We start from the raw sequence: 16781 nt of genomic DNA, 5'->3' as shown, positions 1-16781 counted from the left end.
GAACATTTCTTCGGGTTTAACTTCATATTTATGGTCCGCAGGGTTTTGAAAGTTTCTTCTATGTCTTTTAACATATCCTCTTCTTCCATGCTTTTAATTACCATATCATCTACGTAGGCTTCTAAATTTCGTCCTATCTGCTTGCTGAAGGCTTTATCCACCAACCTTTGATAAGTGGCTCCAGCATTTTTTAAACCAAAAGGCATCTTTTTATAGCAAAAAATTCCTTCGGTTGTGTAGAAGGTTGTTTTGTCTTCGTCATCTGGGTGCATCTGTATTTGGTGGTAGCCTTTATAAGCGTCTAAGAAACATTTCAATCTGAAGCCTACTAATGATTCTACTTTCCAGTCAATTTCTGGGAGTGGATAGCAGTCTTTTGGGCATGCCTTGTTAATATCTGTGAAATCCACACACATCCTCCAGCCACCGTCATGTTTTTTGACCATCACTGGATTTGCAATCCAGCTTTGGTATTTCACTTCCCGCAAAATTCCTGCGTGGATTAAGTCGTCGACTTGTTCTTTGGCTGCTTTGCTCCTATCCGAAGCCAAACTTCTTCTTTTTTGTTTTACGGGGGTAACCTGCGGCCTTGCATTTAGGCGGTGTTGCGTGTCTACTATTTCATCATTAAGCTTTAATTGTCTAGGGACGCCTGTCATGTCCGCAGGCTTCCAAGCAAACACGTCTTTGTTCTTTTGCAGGAGCGTTCTCAACCTTTCTTTTCATTCTTTTGGCAGTTGTCTCCCTATTAGTATATACTGCTCCGGGTGTTCCTCATTGATGAAGATTTTTTCGGTCGTTGGTTCCGCAGCTTTTCTCTTTCTATTACTTGCTCTTCTTTTGACACATTGATTTGTGCACACACATGTTCCTGCTTCGGGTCAGCTTTGATACATCCTACTCCGTAGGGGGTTGCGAACTTGACTACCCCGTGCCTTGGGGATTGTACCATTCCGAACTTGCGCATGGCTGTTCTTCCCAAAATGACATTATAGGACGATGCGGCTCTCACTATTATAAATGTCAGCTTCTCGGTTCGAACCTTCGGCATTTCTCCTATCCTTACCCATAATGTGATTTCTCCTAGAGACCATGACCTTTCCATGGAGAAACCAACCAGCGGGCTGATAATGTCCCGTCTAGTTTTTCTTAACTCCGCCTTCAATTTTAAAAAACAATGCTCGTACATAACTTCACATCCGCTACCTGTATCTAGGTATATTCTCCGGACTGGATGATTTCCAATGATAGCACTAATTAGAATCGGGCCGTCGGAAGCTTCCGTCTCCCGTATTGGGGGAAAGCTAATCGTTACATTTTTCCATGGTTCGTCTGTTAGGACTTCCTTATTTTTCTGACATGTTTCGATGGCCATAATCGGATCTTCTAGCGGTTCTATCTTTGGTTCTGTTTTTTCTCGTGCCACTTGTCGTTCACCATTCTGTCGTGAGCTTGTTTCTTTCATGCCTTTCAACAACGATGAATACCTTTCGGATCTCATAGCTTCTTCTACTTTCCCTTTAAGTACCTTGCAATCATTCGTATCGTGCCCCGGCCGGTTATGGTATTCACAGAATTTAGTCATGTCGGGGCCTTTGAATTTTCCTGGACTTTTGGCCGAAGCCTTCTCGGTGGATAAGATGTCGCGCGGCGGCCGTGAGGCGTGATAGATTGTCCCATGGTGGTTCGGGGGAGAGGCTTGCCCTCTATGGAAGGGTGCGGACCGATTCCTTTCCATGCGGAAATTTCTATTTCTACGTCCTCTATCAATGTCCTTCCCCCCGGAGCCGTATATTGGTCCCCCAACTCCTCCGGCTGTCTCTTTTCCCACTAGCCATATGTGGGTTCTATCCATGAGAGTAGTGTATTCTTCCGGCAAGTCCCTAGACAAGAACTCTATCAAGGGCTGAAAACGCAGCCCGTGTACAAAACCTGAAATTTTTTTATTTTCGTTGAGACCTTTCATTAATGCCGTTTCATCAGTATACCTTGTCATAAATTGTCTGACGCTTTCATTGTCTCTTCTCTTAATATCGTGGGCTTCTAAATGCATCTTCTTGTACTTCCTCTGCTGTCCAAAGTATGACCGGAACTTAGTTTTCAAATCATCAAAGCTTACGATGCTTCCAGTTGGAAGGCTTTCCAACCATGCTCTTGCCGCGTCCTTGAGAGTCATGGCGAACATGTGGCATACGACGGGGACTACCCACCTCTGCATTCTTATCATGCCGTTGAAATGTTTCAGGTGGTTGTCGGGGTCTTCTTTGCCATCGTACATGGACATTCCTTTTGGTAACCCGCCTTCTGGTAGTGGATAATCTTCGATCCACTGTATGAAGGGTCCGGGTTCTGTTTGTACTATCATGTCCAGCGCACTGGGGGCTCCGGAACTACCCTGCGGCATGCTTCCGCTGGGTTGGTATGAATATGGTTGTTGGAGATGGTGTTGTGGTTGATATTGTGGAGGAAATTGTAATGGAAATTGTGGCTGAAATTGTGGAGGAAATTGTGGAGGAAATTGTGGAGGAAATTGTGAGGGAAATTGTGGTTGAAAGGTTTGACTTTGCCTCTGCGGCTGGTTATTTGTTCCAAAATGTGCATTGTACTGTGGAATGTGAAATTGGCTCGCGCCTCCGGAGCCTCCGCTTTGATTATTTTGGGGGGTTTAGGGTTATGTTGTGTTTGAGTTGGTATCGGTTGGCTATAGTTTGGAGTCACGGGAGTTGACTGTGCAAATCCATGATAAAATGGATTGTAAGTTTGACCGTTGGTTTGCACGAACTTTGCGGCTAAAGGTGGTAAGTTTGGTGCTTGTCTCTGCGCATTTGTCGCCGCAACATTGTTTTCTGGTATGTTTTCGGTGAAATGTACCCTGGTTCCGGCCCGTCTTCCGTTGCTTCTTACTGGCGGTGTATCTGCTTCTATTTCTTCTACGTTGTCACCATCTTCATCATAATTTAGGCGAGTTCTGACGGCTTCCATGTTTAAACGCCGTAAGTGTTGCCGCAACAGGTTTTCGATTGTCTCAACCTGGTTAGTTGCCTGACTAGGAGGTGCATTTGTTTGTATTGGGGGTGCGTCTGGTTGTACCAGAGGTACATCTGCTTGAGTTAGAGGTGCTTCGAAACCTGGAGGAGGGCCCGCCTCCGCCATGTTGAAAGAGTTTCACAAGATCTTTAGTTTTGGAGTGCGGATGGCGCCACTTGTTCAAGGATAAAGTTACCCTTGAATTAGTTAATCTCAATTAGGTTAGATCTTGGGAAATGAGGGTACTTGTTGGCGATTCCCGGTTGGTATGAAGCAATGAATTCTTTATGCCACCAAGTGTATTATTGTAACAACTGTGACTTTTGACCCGTTGACTATTTTGTGCAACTTGGCTAACAATCTAGTTAGTAATATAATTTAAGTCTTTTTGGGTTCATTTAAGTGCAATGTGTACATATAGAACAATTTGTCGTGCAATTTTGGACTTGTGTGTGTGTCGAGATCATTAGTCATGCTAATCGATGCTTACAATTTGAAAACAATCAAATTAATAACTAAATTAAATGACTTTTGTTAATCAAGGTAGAAACTTGGGCGAATAAGCGAGCTTTAGCGAAACGTTAAGTTAAAATACGTTTGTGAGTTCGTTTTGGCATTTAAAGGGTTAACGTTTAGCTATTTGTCAAATTTAGCGGAGCGGGAGCCTACCCTTTTGGAATCTAGGCCGGCTCCCCTTCCAACTCCTCTCTCTCTCTAAGATTCTTACACCAATATTATGGTTTCAAGTTAGATTAGTTCTAGAAAAGATCATCTATTACATCTCTTTTGCATCATATCAAGATTTGAGTCATCAAAAAGTGCAAGAACATCCTCTTTTGGGTCAAACTAGGGTTAAGCTTTTGGAAGAAAATTTGGTAAGTGAAACTCATCCCTTCTTCATCATTTTATGTTTATTAACTTGTTTCTAACTGGTTTCAAGTAAATTCGGGTAACAAATCGAGTCAAAACGCGAATTAGGGTTCTTGGTGGTTCAATTTAGGTCAAAAACGATTTTGGTACGAAATTGATGTAATGAAACGAATTTGTGAAGTGGGTCGAGTCTAAATATATTTATTTATGTTTGATAATGTTCAAAAACAAGTTAGAAAGGTTCCTTGGTCGATTTGGAAGTCAAAATGGTGTTTGGGGATGTCAAAATCGAGTTTGGATCATGTTTTTCTGCAGACCTGCAGAAACTCGTGCCGCGAGGAGTAGGGCTCGTGCCGCGAGTTTTGGTGTCTCTTGACCAGTACTTTTTCTTGTGCCACGACCTGGGGAACTCGTGCCGCGAGGTGTTGTTCAGCTCGTGTCGCTAGCCAATAAACTCGTGTCGCGAGTTTGTGCAGCTTTCTTGACAAGTTTTCAAACATCTATAACTTTTGATCCGTGAGTCCAATCGAGTCATATGGCCTATCGTTGGAATCGTATGAGAGGCTAGTTTCTTGTGGTAACATTTATTTGGGTTGAATCTTCCTTCGATTCTAAGACATGTCAAGTCAAAGTGTTTTATTCCTACTCGGAAAGGTTGTTGAAGCGTTTGTGAGTTGTGACTTGACTTGAACTTACTTAACCAACTTGTGTAGGGTTATAGAGTTGTCTTTGATGATACTATGATATATGTTGATAGGTTGTGGACACGTGACGGTTGTTGGACATTTATAGCTCGATATTAACGTGTTGTTTTGCTTGGAAATCAAGGTGAGTTCATAGCTCCCTACTCGTTTGAGATTCGGGCTGAAAAGTGTTCAACCTTTGTGTGTTAACTTGTTTGTTTGTGCAATTATGTGTTTACCTTGATTGATGACGTAGTTCAATTGTGCATACGTTTGATTTCCTTGATGATGACATGACTTGATTGTGCATATGTTTGAGTGTCTTGAGTGATGATATTGTTTGATTGATGGATTTGTTGACGTGTAAATACGTGGTTGTTATATGATTATTGTATGTACATGTTTGGTTGATTATTAGGTTAGTTGTGTATATATGGAAGACGGTATTACCTTCGAAAGGTTGGAGATGTGGTGGGAAGGCTGCGGGTGACCCTATATATAAGCATCAAAGGCCTTTCTAAAGTAGTATCGTACGAAGTATATACACATAGTGTTGTTTCTGGGTGGACATTGATGGTCATGGTGCAATTGAGTACATTGAGGTACATTAAGTGCAATTGAGTACAATAAGGTACATTACGTGCAATGGAGTACAATGAGGTACATTACGTGTAATTGAGTACAATGAGGTTCATTACGTGCAATTGAGTACATTGAGGTACATTACGTGCAATTGAGTTCAATTAAGGGACATTGATAGACATGTTTGGCATTATAGAACTTGTTAGATACTTATGGATATCATTATTACTTGTTCTTGTTTACTATGTGTATTCTAAATTCCTTGCGTAGTTCATTATGTGAGTACCTATGTGAGGGTCATTGATGGAAATTGATTGATGATGGATTGTTTGAGTATGATTGTTTTATTTATGATTAGGATAGTTGTACATACAGGGAAGACGATGATACATTTAATGAGTTGCAGATGTGGTGGGAAGGCTGTGGGTGACCCTGTATACAAACATCTAAGATTCCTTAAATGTAAAGTCGTATGAAATGTATGTGTATTGTGTTTGGTTGTGTTTGATGGACATGATGTACTTAAGACAATAGGGTGGACAATTGAGGTGCAATGTGTGCAAGTGCAATAAACGGGTACTTTATGTACTTAATGAGAATTGAATGACATGAGAACAATTTAGGAACATTGATGAACTTGTTTGACATTTTAGAACTTAATGGATACTTGTTGATGTCCATATTTTGTGTTCTCGTGCATTACATGTGTTCTAGTTTTGGTATAATTTGTGTAATGGATACATGTTGGTCTAGGTTGCGCTACGAGCCAACCCAAATTGAATAATTATGCCTTTTAAGGACTTATTGTAAGTGTGTTCCTTGTTCATTATCTTTGTTCATAATGCGAATGGATTTGGATTTAGATCCTTGTCATTTGCTCCTACGAACTCACCAACCTAGTGTTGACCTTGTTTAGTACACTTTTTAGGTAAACTTGTGAATCCAATACGTGGTGATCGATTGAGGCTTGTGCTAGGACCTGGGCTTGGACTTACATGGATCCAGGATTCATTCGCCCTATGTTATGCATTTTATACTTGATTATTAATGTTGGATTCACCGGATCCTTTTATGCATATAGATCATGTTCTACGATAATTCCATGCATACGCCATATCTTTTCGGAGACATCTCGTGCGTAGCTCGGGGTGTTACAATTATGAGGGTGTTTTGAGAGTAATTTTTACATGCCCTTGAGTTGAGGTCAAAGGCAGGTATTTAAAGCAGCATAGGAAGCTGAATCTGGTCCCCAAGTAGTGACATCGAGTGTGTAAGAGGTTCCTGGCAAATGACATCACACGACCAAGAGACCGTTATTCGGTGCGTCGTCTAGTTATGTACGAAAGTTGACTTTGGGGAACGAGACAACTAAGATCTGACTACAGTGCTCAGACTATCGTCACTTGCGTACGGTTTTAGATTCCCTGAGTGTTTCCGTAGTCTTACTTCATTAGCCTACGGAAGTGATAGCTGGAGTGAGATTTACTATTTCTGTAGCCTTATTTCATTAGCCTACGGAAATAGTGGTTAGAGTGATTAAATGGGTTCCGGACATGTACGTCATCAGTTACCTTTAGGTATGATCACATCAAAGTTCCACACGCAGAATTCTAAGTCCTAACATGGACATGTTTCTTGTACGTGTTTACAGATTAAACAAATTACTTTCGAATATATGTTGTGTGGGTCAATTATGTGTCATCCATAACTGATCAATACACCCAATTCTTGGACCTTGGGTAATCTACTTGGTTAAGAAGTGTTGAGATTCAAGTCAGATGGATTACCCGATGCCAAAAACCTTGACAATGAGCCACTAACCCCATTGTAAAATTGTTAAGATTTTTTGTGGTCGTAAAGAACTTTTTACTATATTTAATGGTTTTTAAAAGTTTTGTCACTTTTGACAATTTTCTTTTCCAATTTAGTTACACACTAGATTTTAGACCCGTGTCCAACACTGAACACGAGGTTTACGATATTATCAATATTAGAATTTCATTTTTATAATTCAAAAAAATTTATAGTTTTGAAAATATACGGATCTAAGTGTTATACTTTGCAAGTTATGGTACAATAATTATAGGTTCGTCACTGTCTATTATAGAATGTCTTAGTGTTTGCTAAGACATATTGATGGAATTGTTTGTGCTAGTCATTCCACAAAGCACATGCTACAATAATTTCTCTATTATATAATTTTTTGAAACCAGTTGTATTCATAGTGTGATATTTATGAAAGGTAATTAAGAATTAAAATATAAACATACTTGTGATCTTGTACTTGACATTCAACTATATGTACTTGATCATGATGCGGACCCATAACATCAATATGTTTATTTTCAATCACTTGTCCTATGATAATTAGATAACAATTAGGATTGTTTCCATATTCTTTGAGAACAATTAAGACTCTTGATTTGAATGACAATTGTAACTTTGAAAAACTAAATATAAAATATTTGGATAAGACTTTTTCTACAAATTAATATAAATACTAGTAATATATTTGGACGATGATTATTATAATTTTTAATTTATAGTTTATCTACATGATGACATAAGCGAACAATTTGATTGGTTAATAAGTCATTAATTCAACTGTCTTATAATATATATTAAGATTAAGATTAAGATATGACTTATAAGATTGTTTAAAAATGCCTTTTAAGGTAAATTTCTGACTTTAATGAATTGGGCTTGATGGTCCTAGTTTCTGTATTTCCTACCATTGATTTTTTAAAGTGAGAAGGGTATTAGGTGGGGGGAATCTATTCGGAACATGGATAGATGTTTCTTTAATAAGGACATGATCAAACAAACAATCATGGATACATATTACTAGGTATGGTGAAACAGATATAAAACTTTCATTATTATTGGGTGCCTAGCCATAAGTACATGATCAAACAAATATGGCTAAACATAACTAAACAAACAATCATGGGTACTTATTACTAGGTATGGTGAAGTTGAAGTTTGTACAAGAAGTCCTCTTGTTTAGCAAGGACGAACTGAACCCTAAAGTCAAATTCTCCGCATTAAACACCAGAAAATTATCCTCAAACTGAAAAGTGCCGAGTACGATTGGAGGTTCACTTGTTGGGCCACCATCGATAAATGCCAGACACGCAACGTGAGTTGTTACTTAATTGAATTAGATTTGGATATAGTCCACTTACTCCCTCCCTGGAGAAGAAGATGAATATCAGGAACTTTTAACCCGGGTTTGGTTTTATTTTTGGAGATGTAGCAGAGGCCAAATGGTGTAATTGGCTTTGCAGCAGGTATTCGTCTAGTAACCTTTGAAAATCTCCGAATCACACGCTTATAAATATCTGATCTAAGAATGGTATAAGGCTCAGTTGTAGTAAGCTTGGTGGTAATGTTCCCAGTAGAGACATTGATAGATCTTCCCTTAATAACGATAGCTTTGACAGCGACAAAATAACCAAAAGAACCTGGAAGCTCCAATAACGGAGTATAAGAGAGTAAACTTTTTATATCAACATTCGGGTTGGGAATAAGATAATACGGGCCATCCCCAAAAAACATAACCCCCGGAGTAGACAAGGTGCTGGGCAAACATAGAGCTAGTATATCCTTCCATACCGGAACATCATACGGGCCAGGCCCAACATCCATAACCCCTGCAGGTTTTGCATAAGGAGATCTGGAAAACGCCATTACCCCTCTAACATTAGCAGGGAAGGAGTCAAAAGTACTTGATGGAGCACATCCTGCGTTAGAACCAGCATTATAGGTACTTGGATATGGATTCCTGCCATCACTTGCGTTAAGTGAAAAAATGTCATAGGTTAGCAGGGCTTGACTACATGTCCCATCAACCGGGCTCACCACATTGACCGGGCAACTGCAATGTTGCGAACCAGGTGATGTGGAACCACTATTTACTGGATGACATGAAGGACTTTGATAAGAGTAAGTAGTTTGCACCTCTGTGCATTGATACTCTTTACCAGAAACAGGATAGTGGCAAGTGGGGCAAGATCTTATATAATTGTTCCAATCCACGACGCAGTCGCGCCATGGAAAAGGAGCTTCTATGTCTATAACAAACTTTTCAAACAGGAAATGCTCATCAACAAAGGCTGTTATGAATTGAACACTATAGAGAGGCTTAGCAGCATCAGTATGTTTGTTCACCGGAGCAACTTTGTTGGGCCAAGACGGTACATATGGTACATATTCTGCAATGGCTTTAGGCTCGTTAAAGAGAAAGGCTAGAAGAACAATTTGTAGAATAAGAAGCATTTTTTTTGTTTGTTTTCTTCTTTTATGTTCTCAACTATATATGAATTTATATATCTTCGACCATATGACATTTTCTCCAGTTTTTGGTCATAAAAATATTGATTGGATCGACACCATATAGTATAGTATTTGTTGACTTAATCATACACTGATGAGGGATTATTTAACTCCAAGTTGAAGTCATTTAATTTACCCGCATGGTTGCACTACTCTCAGGATCGAGTTCACATTGTGTTTGTGGGGAAGAGTAGTATTAGGAGTTCACATTGGTCACGTGGGTGACAGTGTGAGGAGAAGAGAGAATCAGGGAAAGCTTTTGTCAGATTCCTATAAAAAGAACATACCAAATTGATGGTTTTTTTACTAAAAAAAATGAAAAAGAAGTAATGGTAAACGTAGCTCGGTAACACATTGGATACTCATCAACTCATCACGTATGGGCTGATGACGTTGATAAAATACATTCGCTTAATTCCCACGTGATTTGGGCATCCCTAAAGACCGAATATGCTTCTCTCAGTTACCCTTATTCGACTTTTAACCTTTATAAAATTTTGTTTCAAACAAGCCTACTAACAAAATAGTTTCCGGTTTGATTAATAATGAAAAGTGAAGGCGTGATTCCTCTGTTTTCCGATTTTTGAGTACTTTAATAAACACTGAATCATGTATAGCAGATGATCGATCTGGCTAACTACCCATTACTTACAGAAAGCCAAAAGTTAATAAGAAAAGACAGAAACAACCGAATAACATAAAACATGGCAAACACTTAACCAAGTGTATATTACAAAAGGAAAAACTGTTGATATCTTGTGAAACATCTTCTTCAGATGCTATTGATCAGAGTAAAGTTGAAATTTGCACAAGAAGTTCGCTGACGTAACAGTGAAGAACTAAACCCGAAAGTAGAATTTTCTAAACTAAACTCCAGGAAGTTATCCTCAAGTTGATATGTCCCGATCACGATCGCATGTTCTGATGACGCGCCACCGTCAACAAACGCTAGGCATGCCACGTCTCTCGATATTTGTATGATGGAATTAGAGGTGTATATAGTCCACTTCACCCCATTCGGGAGGATCAAATCGATATCAGGAATGACCCTTAATACGAACGGGGTGAAGGTCCTGAAACAAAGTCCAAAAGGTGCGACTGGACTTGCACGAGGGACTCCTATTGTATAGAAAGAAATTATTTGAACCATGCTATTATAGATGTCAGTTCTAAGAACGGTGTATGGGTCGATTGTACTAAGCTTGGTAGCGAGATTCGTGGGTATAGCAATAGATCTTCTCCTTATAACAATTGAATTGACACGAATAAAGTATCCAAATGAACCTGGATGCTTTAATAAAGGTGTAAAAGAAAGGTAACTCCTTACATCAACGTCCGATTGAGGAAGAAGGTAATAAGGACCACTTCCGAAAAACAGAACCCCAGGAGTGGACAAGATGCTAGGCAAGCATAGAGCTAATGATTTTTTAAGTGGTTGATATAAATAAGCCGGTAAGGCGTATGGTGAGGAAGAAAACGCCATGACACCAGTAACAGTTGCTGGGAATGATTGAAAAGTAGATGAAGGAGCACACGCAGCGTTAGGATTGGCACCGTAATATGAACTAGTGAAAACATTTCTACCGTTGCTTGTGTTGGCCGTGAAATCATCATAGTTGAGTAGGGGTTGAGCACATGATCCTGTTACCGGGTTCACCACATTGACCAGGCACGTACAATATCCCCAACCAGGTAACGTCGAACTGTTGGTTACTGGTGGACAAAAAGGCGGGTTAATCTTATATGAATAAGTAGTTCTTATGTCGGTGCATTGGTATTCTTCACAAGAAACCGGGTAGGTGCAAAGCGTGTTGGCGGGACAACTTCCGGGAAAACTGTTCCATTGTAGGATGCAGTCGTGCCATATGAAGGGAGCGTCGATATCTATAAGGAAGTTTGCAGTCAAGTAACGCATATTTACATATGTTGTCATGATCTCGATGCTATAGAGAGGCTTAGCAGCATCGGTACGTTTAGTAACTGGAACGACTATGGAAGTGTATGGTGGATTAAACGGAGCTGCTATAACCTCATGTTCATATGAAATTAAGGCTAAAACCGTAACAAGTACTTTTAAAACCCAAAGCATTTTAAATGTTACTCGTAGTATATTAATTACAATCAACTGCGGAGAGCTCAAGCTTACTATATATAAAGTATATCGACTTATGTTTTATTTGGTCATCGTTTGTTTCGAAGTTTGAAAGACTTTATCAGCCCATATTGCATGACATATATCATCATGCGGTTGCAAGCTTATTTTGGACATTCGATCGTTTCGATAAAACTATTAAAGCTATCCATAAAGATAACCAAAATGCGGCGACTATTTATAGAAAGTTTAATTATAGTATACAAGTAGTCTTGATAAGATGGTTTATTTATTCAGTACTATTTTTTTCTTAAAATTACTAATCCTCTGAGTACGTTTAACAAAGCATAACATAGTTCACAAAAATGCAATTTTATGTATTTTTGAATTCGCATGTTGTAAAGGTAGTAATTTTCATAGCTAGCGTATAGAATTTTTTTTACAGATACTATATATAAAATTTCGACCCATTTTGGTGTAAATACCAACATTAGTTAGAAAATTTGCAAAACTATGAAAATCGGTGTCTTAGACACCAGTCTTAAGGTTTTTGGTACCAAGTCGGCCACTAGCTACAACGCCGGTCCTAGTCGATGTGGCACAACAGGAAGGTAAAGCCAGTGTCTAAGACACCGGTCTTTCAACTTTTTTGGGTAAATGCTCGTCAACAAAGGCTGTTATGAATTGAACACTATAGAGAGGCTTAGCAGCATCATCAGTATGTTTGTTCACCGGAGCAACTTTATTGGACCAAGACGGTACATATATATGGTACATATTCTGTGATGGCTTTAGGCTCATTAAAGAGGAAGGCTAGAAGGAGAAGTATTTGTAGAATAAGAAGCATTTTTTTGTTTCTTTACTTAATTCTTTAATGTTCTCAACTATATATGAATTTATATATCTTCAACCATGTGTTATTACATGGACATGTTTTTGGTCATAAAAAAACGTACGTTGATTAGATCGACATCATACTATACATTGACTTAATCATAAATTGATGAGGGATTATTTATTTAACTCCAAGTTGAAGTCATTTACCCGCATGCATGCAGTACTCTCAGGATCAGTGTCGGTACTAAAGGGAGGTAAGGGGGTCAAATGTCACCTCAAAATTTAAATTTTGTCATAGTATTTTTAAAAATTAAATTTCATAGAAATTTAAAATTTTCTTATAGGTTTTAACATTTTGCCCCTATTTAGATTATTGCTCTTGAATTTTTTTAACTTTGCCCCTTTTGATAATTTTTCCAGGTATCGTCCTGCTCAGGATGGAGTTCACATTGTGTTTGCGGGGAAGAGTAGTATTAGCTAGGACTGACTCGTCACGTGGTTGACAATGTGAAGAGAAGAGAGAAGTAGGGTAAGTTTTTGTCAGATTCAATTCCTATAAGAGAAACTCACCAAATTAATGAGGGAACCGTAGCCCGGTACTACACTAGATATCCATCACGCATCGGATATGTGCTTAAAGCAACCAAAAACCCTGATGATCCAAGAAAATCGGTATGCTGTTTACAGATCTAAATAAAGCACACTGTTTTTCAATTTCAAATATATTAACAAACTCTTGATCATGTAGAAGTACCCCTCTGTTTTTCAATTTTGAATACTTTATCGTTCGAGGATGAAACAAACAAACAAAAACTAACATCCAATCCTAGTTTTTATACTACAAACAGAAACTTAACTAGCATTGATTCTTATTATGACTTTAATTATGGGAAAAGATGGAAAAAACTGTTTGATATCTTGTGAAACATCTTCGATCAGCCGCTATTGGTCAGAGTAAAGTTGAAATTTGTACAAGAAGTTCGCCGACGTAACAGTGAAGAACTAAACCCGAGAGTCGAATTTTCTAAACTAAACTCCAGGAAGTTATCCTCAAGTTGATATGTCCTGATCACAATCGCATGTTCTAATGTCGCACCACCGTCAACAAACGCTAGGCACGCCACGTCTCTGGATACCTGTATGATGGAATTAGAGGTGTATATAGTCCACTTCACCCCATCCGGGAGGATCAAATCGATATCAGGAACGGCCGTCAATAAGAGTGGGAGGAAGGTCCTGAAGCAAAGTCCAAATGGCGCGACTGGACTTGCACGAGGGACTCCTATCGTATAGAAAGAAATTATACGAACCAAGCTATTATAGATGTCGGTTCTAAGAGCGGTGTATGGGTCGATTGTACTAAGCTTGGTAGCGAGATTCGTGGGTATAGCAATAGATGAAAACCTTATAACAATCGAATCGACCCGAATGAAGTATCCGAAAGAACCTGGATGGTTTAACAAAGGTGTATAAGAAAGGTAACTCCTTACATCAACGTCCGACTGAGGAAGAAGATAATAAGGACCACCTCCGAAAAACAGAACCCCGGGAGTACTGGACGAGGCGGTGCTAGGCAAACACAGAGCGAATGATCTTTTAAGTGGGTCATATAAATAATTCGGAATAGCATATGCAGAGGTCGAAATAGCCAAGACACCAGTAACAGTTGCAGGGAATGATTGAAAAGTGGAAGAAGTAGCACACGCAGCGTTAAGACGGACGCCGTTAAATGCAATAGAGAAAACATTTCTACCGTTGCTTATGTTGGCCGTGAAACCTTCCTCGTTGAGTATGGGTTGAGCACATGATCCTGTAACTGGGTTCACCGCATTGACTGGGCAAATACAAAATCCCGAACCAGGTAACGTCGAACTGTTGGTTAGTGGTGGACAAGAAGGGGGATCAATTTTATAAGAATAAGTGGTTCGCACATTGGAGCATAGAAATCCTTGACAATTAATCGGATAAGCGCAAACCGTGTTGGTGGGACAACTTCCAGCTCTCGATATTATGATGCAGTCGTTCCATATGAAGGGAGCGTCGATATCTATAAGGAAGTTTACAGTCATCATACGCATATTCACAGAGGCTGTCATGATCTCGACACTGTAGAGAGGCTTAGCGGCATCGGTACGTTTGGTAACTGGAACGACTATGGAAGTGTATGGTGGAAGAGCTATAACCCGATGATCATTTTCATATGATATTATTAAGGCTAAAACCAAAACAAGTAGTTTTACAACCCAAAACATTTTTAATATATGTTACTAGCTAGTATTATATCTCGATCAACTGCGGAGGGCTCAAGCGAATTTACATACATCTACATCTACTACTTCTACTATCTATGTATAATATATCGACTTATGTTTTACTCGTATTAATTTGGTTTGTTGGAAGTTCAATTGGAAAGACTTCATCAGCCCATACTGCATGCATCACATATATGATCATGCGGTTGCAAACGTAATTTGGACATCGATCGTTTCAATAAAACTTTCAAAGCTATCCAATCCATAAAAGATAACCAAAATTCCGCCAGCGACTATGTATAGAAAATATTTTTATATCATACTTCGAGTAGTACGTGTAGTTGTGATAAAGATGGTTTATTTTCTTCAATTCCTAATTCTCAACTACGTTGATAAGTCATATATCATACTGTATCATACATAGTTCACAAAATTGTGATATTTTATAGTTATTTGAATTTGTATGTTGTAAATGTAGTAATCTTTCATAGCTATACTATATTGTGTAGAACATCACAATATATACCCATTTTATATAAATCTTATTGGTTGCATAATTAAACTAGTTATTTTTATCCGCGCGTTGCCGCGGAATACGTATTTCACACGATAAAGTATTAGACCTAAATTTATGTCAAATATTTGAACCTAAACTTTAAAAGAAACAACTAATTAAGTATGTAGCAATAAAATAAAATAAAAATTATAAAGGAAAAATAAGATGTAAAAAACCCTATATATATTACAAGTACTTTTAGAACCCAAAGCATTTCTAATGTTAATTAGTATTATATCTGGGTCAACTGCGAAGAGCTCAAGCGAATTTATATAGATCTACATCTACTATATGTAAAATTAGTATATATCAACTTATGTTTTATTTGGTCATCGTTTGTTGAAAGTTCGAAAGATTTCATCAGCCCATAATGCATGACATATATGATCATGTGGTTGCAAGCTTATTTTGGACATTTGATCGTTTCAATAAAACTGTATAAAAGCTAACCATATAGATAACCAAACTACGGCGACTATGTATAGAAAGTTTATATTATACTAGTAATTTTGATAGAGATGGTTTATTCATTTATTTAAATTCCTAACCCTCTGATTCCTTTAACAAATCATAACATAGTTCACACAACTCTAATTTTATACTTTGTTGAATTTGCATGTTTTGAATGTACGGGTAGTAATTTTGCATAACAGTAATATACTCCCTCCGTCCCATTAAAAGTGTCAAGTTTTATATTTTCAAAGTCTTTTTTTTTGTAATTTGAGCGTAAATATTTTTATTTGATACTTGATGAAAGTTATATGAATTAATTGAGTTTTTAGATGTGTTTTTATTAGTATAACTTTCATCAAGTATTATATAACACAATAAAAATTATTTAAAGTCAAAGTTACAAATGAAAGACGTTGAAAATTGAAAACTAGACACATTTAATGGGACGGAAGGAATATTGTGTAATTAAATTAATATGGTTAACTTTAAAAAAACAAGTATGCAAAAAAATCTTGTATTAGTATATATAAGTTGTATGTACACCAATGATCATCATGTTTTACACGGGTTTTTTTGTATTCATCGGTTGGCCAAGGTACAAGATGTGGTTACAATAAACAAATAAAATATTTTATATTTGGGTTTTTTTAAAAGAAATGTTTCATTAAATCATTATATTTTTATTTCAAATATATATATATATATATACCTTTTTGTTGAGATATATATATATATATATATATGAGTATGGGGTTGTTCCTCATCTAAGCTTAGATGGGGAACCCTCACATACAAATATTTTATTATTTGTTTGAATCTAAAACAAATACATGCCCCCCATGATTTTCATGATTATAAAAACCAAATGTGAGGGGTTCCCCATCTAAGCTTAGATGGAGGACAATCCCATACTCACTTCCCCCATATATATATATGGATACAAATTATAATTGCGATGTGCATGAGTATGTGGGTCCCGGATGTGGGTTTTTCTCATAGTCTTGAGTTTGAAGCTTGAGTTTCTCATCTCAAGGTATTTTCTAGTTTGGTTGAGCTCGTGCAAAATGGACCTATGGGCTAATAAAGTGTTAAAG

General features: G+C 37.9%; 3 protein-coding genes and 1 pseudogene across 3 annotated transcripts; all 4 read right to left on the bottom strand.

Annotated features, from left to right (window-relative positions):
* Nucleotides 1-748: 748 nt before the first annotated feature.
* LOC122597649 lies at nucleotides 749-2404 on the bottom strand. The gene has a single exon (XM_043770223.1). The coding sequence runs from the start codon at nucleotides 2402-2404 to the stop codon at nucleotides 749-751; it is 1656 nt and encodes a 551-aa protein (XP_043626158.1).
* Nucleotides 2405-8106: 5702 nt separating this feature from the next.
* Nucleotides 8107-9440, bottom strand: LOC122597648 (annotated as a pseudogene).
* An 829-nt stretch (nucleotides 9441-10269) lies between these two features.
* On the bottom strand, nucleotides 10270-11586 carry LOC122597647 (gamma conglutin 1-like). The gene has a single exon (XM_043770222.1). The coding sequence runs from the start codon at nucleotides 11584-11586 to the stop codon at nucleotides 10270-10272; it is 1317 nt and encodes a 438-aa protein (XP_043626157.1).
* Nucleotides 11587-13361: 1775 nt separating this feature from the next.
* LOC122597646 (chitinase CLP-like) lies at nucleotides 13362-14678 on the bottom strand. Its single transcript, XM_043770221.1, has one exon. It carries the CDS (start codon nucleotides 14676-14678, stop codon nucleotides 13362-13364), a length of 1317 nt encoding a protein of 438 aa, XP_043626156.1.
* Nucleotides 14679-16781: the final 2103 nt, after the last annotated feature.

This window comes from Erigeron canadensis, chromosome 4 (genome assembly GCF_010389155.1).
Source record: "Erigeron canadensis isolate Cc75 chromosome 4, C_canadensis_v1, whole genome shotgun sequence".
NCBI lineage: Eukaryota > Viridiplantae > Streptophyta > Magnoliopsida > Asterales > Asteraceae > Erigeron > Erigeron canadensis.
Note: the sequence above shows the minus strand (reverse complement) of the source record. Positions and strands in the feature narration are given on the sequence as shown.